Source organism: Monopterus albus, unplaced genomic scaffold, assembly GCF_001952655.1.
Source record: "Monopterus albus unplaced genomic scaffold, M_albus_1.0 scaffold11.1, whole genome shotgun sequence".
In the NCBI taxonomy this organism is placed as follows: domain Eukaryota; kingdom Metazoa; phylum Chordata; class Actinopteri; order Synbranchiformes; family Synbranchidae; genus Monopterus; species Monopterus albus.
Window position 1 is genome coordinate 80611 of NW_018127891.1, and position 7465 is coordinate 88075.

The window sequence follows — 7465 nt, forward strand, 5'->3', positions numbered from 1 at the left end:
TTAATGAATTAAAACAAGAGAAATAAATGTAATTAAAAACCTTTTTTTATTTGGACAAAATAAGTATTATAAGAAAACAAACTTAAGACTGAGACTTAAACAAGTGGCTTTGCACAAGCAAAGCAGTCAAATCATGCAGCAAGCCCAACATTTCCATGCAACTTAAATCGAGTGATGCAAAACACCGACGCTGGTTTTACATCCCCACATTTGGTGAGCCAGTCCATCTCTTGTAATACTTGACATGAAGAAAATCACAAACTTGGACTTATCAAACTTGAGCAATACACAAAAATCTATGGCTTTCCCACTCACAGCATTTAATCAAATAAAAAGCAGAACAAACAGTCTCCCAGTATTCATTTTAATTTCTAAAGCTGACACATTTCACCTGACTTTGACCCGGTTTGATAATAGTGTACATGCTGCTGGCTGTCACGACAGGCTGATAACTCATTTCCAGACGGAGCCTGAGGAGCTGAGGTGAGCGGCAGCAAACTGCAGCACAACCACGGACAAACTCAAACACGCCCTGGATCAGAAAGTGTGTGCATTGCTCCATCAAACCAAAGAAATTAAGAGACGCATTGATGATGATGTTACCTTGTGCCCAAGCCAGGACTAAAAACTGTATAAAAGGCTAATAATAACGCTAAACCTAATCCTAGCATTAACCTAAGCAGACACCATTTAAATAGACATTTTCTCAGCTCAGCCAAAAGGTGAACATTTGTGGAGAAACTTGGATTTTATAGAAACTGGTTTAGGATTGAAGATGAATAGCAAGTGTTATGTCATTAATGAACTATAATTGCTTTATTGCTTCTTATAAGTGAATCTGAAAAAGAAAAAAATGTCCGTGGCTTTCCCCATTGCTCCTTTTTCAGGATTTGAAGTGCGATTGTGTGTTTGAACACACCTTTGTGTGTACACACACTGTGCTGTTCAGGGGACAACAGAGTAGGGTTGATAGGGGAGCATCTTTTGTCGTTCATTGATTGCATAAATCCATGCGGGTTTGACAAAGTTCAGATTGCAGTTGTCCATCAGCGCCTGTGATGGCAGAGTGAAAGCGAGAGGAACAGAGAGAGGACATGAAGTGCTTTGTTGCATTACAACTACACTTACAGGAAGAGATAAAAAGCCTTTGAAAAACTGGAAGTTTGGACTGTATAACCAAAACTTCTCTTTCAGATGCTAACAAAGCCACAAACGGCTGAAAACCAATTCTGATTCACTGACAAAGAAACACTGTTGAAATAGCAAAGGGAGAAAGAAGACAGGACTCAACTCACATCTTCAAAAGAGTCCTGCCACCCTTCACTGGTCACCACAAACTGCACCTTCTCTGTCATGTAGTCCTCGATCACTCTGGAGCAGAGATAAGAGTGTGTTTTACAAAGACTTAATGACAAACATTTTTCTGTTTTTGTGCTGTACATTTCTACAAACAACTGAAGACGCAGCAGGCTGCTGCTGGAAGTCTCTCTCACCCGTTAAAGGCAACGATGTACCGCAACAGTAGGCGTCTCTCATTGTTTGGGAATTTGCCGAAGAGGAAAAAGTGCTTTCCACTCAAGAAGTCTGGAAGAAATGAGGATGACAGAAGAAAGGAGAAGAAGAGTGCAACTGATACTTTGTGAGGGATGTTCTTGAAAGACAGAAGGCCATCAATTACAATGTCTGACGAGACTGGGAGGACGTCTGTTCCTGTGACAGAGACAGGGGGGACCTGGTTAAATGAACAGAGAGACATACCTGGTAGCTCAGGGATGGGATGGTCCTCTTCAGCCTCAGCATCTGTGTTTTCATCTGTCGACCCCCCATATGGATCGTCCGCCTTCACTTCTGCTGCTGCTTTCTTCTGTCTGCTCTCCTTTTCCACTCTTTTTACGAAGACAAAGAAAGAAGTCATTACGTCTTTTTTTGCTAGTGTGTGTTTCCACGCTCATCACTCAAAAGAAGAAACATCCCTGTCCCCGATTTTCTAACCTCCCTACTTTGCCATATACGGTATTTAAGTAAAAAAATGACTGTTTCTTTGTCCAATATTTCAATATAAATACACTCCTGTGTCTAACTAACCTCTGCATTTCAGTGATCATCTTCAAAGTGGTCATTCTCAGCGACTGTCTTACGAAGGAAAACTACAGCCTAACAAATTTAGTGCTATTATGTGATTATTAATGAAAGGTCGACTACAATCAAAGTGGAATTATGAAATTTACATCAATTTTTTGTACAGGAGCAACAACAGAGCAAAGATGGACTCAACGACCATCTTGTCCACGTTGATATTATAATCAGATCACTGACATTGTTTTGTTTACCTCTGCAGCTCGTCCTCCGTGTCCACACCCGATTCATCGTCATCATCACCTCCTGTGAAACAAAGGGTCAATTTGTCGATAAAGTACAATTTAATTGGGAATCTGATATGTCTAAGTTAATTAAAACTAGGCTTGTGTATGGATTATGGGCAGCTAGACAAGAACAGACAGACAGGGCCAATGTAATGCAACTTAAATTACCAGCACCTCACTGTGGCCCTGATCATAAAACTAATTAAATATGATAATCAAATGTCAACAAGTTCAACATGCTTTAACTTTCTGGTCATATAGGGGGAGAATTTTATCTTACTGCCAGTTTTATGCTTTCTACAAGATACTGTGGAGCATAGTTCTGATGCAAAGCAGGCAGGCAAACATAATCGTCAACTATTCCCATTTCCATACAATCCTGTGTTGCTGAGGGGAAGAAAAACAGCCCTAGTTAAAGTGCCATGGCCCCGTCAGTGTTTGTTGGGTCAGTGTTGTGTCGCCTCAATGATGCGCCCCAGCACTTTACATCCGGCCTCGCATTAACATAGAAATGAGAATCATGCACAAGTCCCTTCACAGCGATTTTCCTCCATTCTTGCTTCTCTCATCAAACAGCACCACCAGTAGCCTATGCATGTAGTTCTTGTCCTTTACACAGTGATGCTGTCAACTCGTCCTTTTCCACTTGCTTCATAAAGGTGATCTCTTGTGTCTAATCCCTGGGCTTTCACAAGGTCTCCTGCCCCCTCTCAGTTAGCTCCACTGCTACCCCAGGCCCCCATTCAGTTATTGGCGCTAATGGAATGAATGAACTTCACTCTCAGCCACTTACAGTTCAGCTTTTGAATCTTTACAGTACAGATATGCATATAGAAAGTGACCAGCTAACATGTTTGCTTATTGATTTTGGAACGTGAGATTTTATGTTAAATGTATTCTCTGCTATAATGATCAGGGACATGTTACTAAATTGTAGGGGCTGTGAACCTTCTGGTATGTTGTCTCCTGCTCTGCAACAAAATGTTTACTCATCTCTATTATTTATTCTTGTTTCAATGTGATTGTAGTGGGTGACCCTGCAGCAGTGTAGCAAGTAAAGTTAATGCAAACCTGGTTCCTCCACATCAGTGGAGCGAGCATACTCCTCATCATCCTCTTCATCCCTGTGTTTTTCTGGTGTCTGTTTGGGGGTGACCCGTCTCTCCTGCTTCTGTGGAGTCTGTGAGAACAGCATGCGCAGAACGTTAAACCTGACCGGCTGTTATAAACTGGGGGAAAAGGATTTTTTTCCCCCCCACTTTAAAAATAAATTTACTTTTGTGTTCATTTCCTCATCACTCTGGTCCTCCCCTTCCATTTCACTCTCTGAGGTTGACTCTGCTCCATCCATCAAATACCTGGAGGAAGACAAAAAGGCAGTGAACAAAATGTGTCAGGATGATTAAAGGCCAGAGGGAAAAGAACATCTGTGCAATATAGCTTGCTCCCAATCAATTTGACTTGTACAGTGTGTCACACTGCAGCGGGCATCTGTCAGACCATAGTGAACTGGCAGCAAGATGTAAAGCGAATGCAATATTTTTCACTAGATTGTCTTGATGTTTAAACCATTTGCATGATGGGAGACAAGAATAAAAATATGTCTATCAATCAAATTCCAGAACATCCCAGGTTTTTTCTTCAGCTATTCAAAAGACTTTACCAGCAGCTTGCTGCTGGTAAAGTTCAACAGTGGTGGCTGTCATCCGACTTGGCGAAGCACACAGTTCTTTATTGAGAGACCACAGCACTTCATAGGAAGTCAGATCAATAGCTAAAGTATTCAAAGGCTTAATTCAACATATTCCCCCTTCATGAAGAGCATAATGTTAGCCGCCATTTTTATACTGTGACTGGTGACACTTTCTCGACATGTGTCAGTATGCTTTAAATGTGTTTGCTAGATTCTGGAATAAGTAATTGCTAAACCCATTTCCAACAATCTTGTCCAACATTTTACAGTAAGCTACCTGACAAGTACCCCCCAACCCCGCCCAGCGGCTGGCCGGTCGTGTTGGGTTGAGAAAGTAGGCAGAATGTGAACCTTGTTCTTAAACTCTTTATTTTTCACATTCTTCACCAATTTTTTATATGTACAAGTGAGGGCCATACTGCCAATGCTTTTTTTGTTCCTCAGAAATTCTGGGACTAATTTCTGGGTCCAAATACTGCATTACACATAATATTGAAACGTTCCTTGGTATTAGTAATTATCTTCGACCTTTTGATGCACACAGGCTTGTTCCTTTTTCTCAGAGAACCAGCTATTTCTGATGCAGCTGTTAAATCTTATGCAATGATGATCTAACCAGAAGAGTTTCATGCAGATCCAAGGTGTAGAAGAGCTCAAACTAAGTCGCAAAACATTGTCTATGGAAAAAAAAAAATGAACTGAACTTCATTCCAGATCTAAGGAGACCAAAATAGCTCCTCCCACTTCACAGCTCTATTCACACCCCTACTCGCTGAATCAATACAGCACTCAGATACAAGATTCCTGTGACTTTCACAATACGTTAAGAGTTATTTTAATAATAAAAAGGTTCAGAAGTTCTTCATTTGCATCTAAATACAGATCTGAATCAGAACACACAGTGACACAATCAGGGATCAATGATTGGCCTTTACAGATGCTTTGTCTCAGAGTGATAAGAATTACTGGACCAATATCAAAATCTGATCACTTGCTTTTTGGCCCATGGTTGAAATTTCCACAAAAAATACTTTAAATTCAATTTATATTCATTGTGAAGAATACCAACAAGTAAAGAGAACTGCAAACAAAGCCCCCTTGGCAACTAATTAATCAAATAAAACATGAAAAATAGAAGTGGGAAAACAAATCCATAAAAAATGTAGAGAGTACATTGCAAGAATTGGGAGCAACTCTATCTGTGATGTTCTCTGCAAAGTTTAAGAGCATGTGGGCAGAAATGAAAAGCCAAATGTTCCTATGTATTCCACAGAGAACACACAAACAAGGAAGGTACAATGAGGATGTGATATTTCTCTTCACCCTCACCATATACCCCTCAAGGTGCTATATCTTTACCTGGACACTATCAGCTCAGAAGCATGAAGTGCAGAGAGCTGAAATACGAGTGCTAGTGTGGGTAATCATTTCCACAGCTCAGGGAGACATTTTATCGACTTATGGCTATTTGTTTCACAAAAGTCAGTGTCCAGGAAATCAGAAAACCAAAAAAGACACTATGGGGAAGTCATGCATCCGTTTCTTATAACGCCAAGTGTTTTTACATCAAAAGCAAACGAGCTAAATCTGCTCTACTTACAGTTGACCAGTGACATGCACGGTTTGTTTTAGAGGATAAAACCAGTTAAACCAGAGCCAAATCTATTCTGATAACTGATTAATGGTTCAAGCCACTTTTAAACAATTAACTGACTGCAGCTGAGGGTTGATCAGTCAAAACGTCTGCCCAAAATCATGACCTCTGGGAAATTACAATGGACACTTGTTTTTACTATTTTCTGCCTTCAATTAGACAAAATCACTATTGAACAAAATAATCAATAAATTAATCAACAATATAATAATTGTTCACCTGACAGCGCCTATCAATGAGGTCATGTCAAGAGAACAAAATAATGCATTTAAAACTTAAAATGCAAATGTTAGAGGAGGATCATGACAGCTTTTCCCCCAGTGTGTTACCTCTAATTTATGGTCAGTATCATGTCTTTACCTTCAGTTACATGATTGCTGTGATAAGGCAGTGAAAGTACAGACTGGTAGGTAGGTAACACAGTATAAATGTACATATGTTAACTAGGTGTAATAATAATTTTCTGCATTGACTTGCCTATTGATTCTTTGATTAACTGCTTAATCTACAAAAAGAGTCAAGAATATCCATAAATGCTCCCAGAGCTGGAGGTGACATTTTCATACGGCTTCTTTTCTCAGACTAAAGGTATTCGATCTAGAATTATATTCAGTTAAGCTGACAAAAACAGCAAGCCCTCACTTGGGGTCAATTACTGATTCTGAAAATTGTGATAATTGAATTATTTGTTGATCAAAACTCAAATAATTGTCGGAGAATTTTTGTGCACTGTGATAGATCCATCCATAGAGTGAGAGGCGGGGTCCACCCTGGACAGGTCACCAGTCTAACCATGATAGATTTATCAAATAAAAATGTGTTTGTTAATTGCTCCGTTTAGTACCGACTGTAAAAAAAATGTGAGCGCTTTGTGCACGTTCACATCGGCTCTTTGTGTGTAACCAAGTTTCATGAACCATAGATTCATACTGGGCGTTTGCACTGATATTTTGGCTCCAGCACACCAACCACTTCACCGGTCCTCATGGGCTGTTGCAAAACAGCTTCAGGTTTTAATGAAAAGTGCGTTTACTTATTCAGCTCTATTGTGATGCGACATTGTAGAGCTGCTCAAGTGTTTTGTGCTCTCTCCTCTTTCTGCCAATCTCAGGACCCTCGCTGATTGGATAATGACCATCTGAGAAAACATTTCTGGAGGGCTCTCTAATGATGTGACAATCTCATTAATACACACACTACACAGGACATATGCATTGCAGGAGCTGAATGAAGCTGTGCATTTGTCTCAGGATGCTCTGGCACCAAGTGTTTGTGTGCAGCAGTGTGAGAGTGTGTGTGTGTGTGTGTTTGTTTGTTTGGGTACTTGTCATCATCAAAGTAAGTGTACCCTTTAATTACCCATAGCAGATGCAGCTTTTAAATAAAGGCTACATCACCAAAGCCGCACACTCTATGTGTCACACAATAGTGGTGCTGGGCGCCGGAATGGATTATTCTGACAACAAAAGAGGGGTGAGCAGAGGGGAGATGGGGGGGGATCTTCAGCACAATCAGACACTGACTGTGAAAGCTGAGCATGAGGAAGAATGACAACACAGGCTACAGTGAAGTTCTCAGTTCAACGTGCTCTTTGAAAATATTAGAGTATGGATCATAAAACCACTAGTACTTATTTAAAAACATTTCTGAATATCTGAATGTGGGTGGCTGTGGCTCACGAGGTAGGGCAGTCGTCTCCTGACCAGCAAGTTGGTGGTTCGACTCCCGGTCTCCCCACATGCCTAAGTGTCCCTG

At 40.5% G+C, this 7465-nt stretch overlaps 1 protein-coding gene across 1 annotated transcript in view; it reads right to left on the reverse strand.

The window, feature by feature from the left end:
* Positions 1–27: 27 nt before the first annotated feature.
* The window catches only part of xrcc1 (X-ray repair complementing defective repair in Chinese hamster cells 1), an 18615-nt gene continuing 11177 nt past the window's right edge, over positions 28–7465 (reverse strand). The window contains exons 11-17 of the mRNA XM_020590214.1: positions 3640–3721; positions 3435–3543; positions 2331–2382; positions 1759–1886; positions 1494–1584; positions 1296–1371; positions 28–1053 (exon numbers count right to left, since the gene is read on the reverse strand). Coding sequence (XP_020445870.1) covers positions 946–1053; positions 1296–1371; positions 1494–1584; positions 1759–1886; positions 2331–2382; positions 3435–3543; positions 3640–3721 — 646 coding nt within the window. The 3' untranslated portion in view covers positions 28–945. The remainder of the gene's footprint in view (positions 1054–1295; positions 1372–1493; positions 1585–1758; positions 1887–2330; positions 2383–3434; positions 3544–3639; positions 3722–7465) is intronic.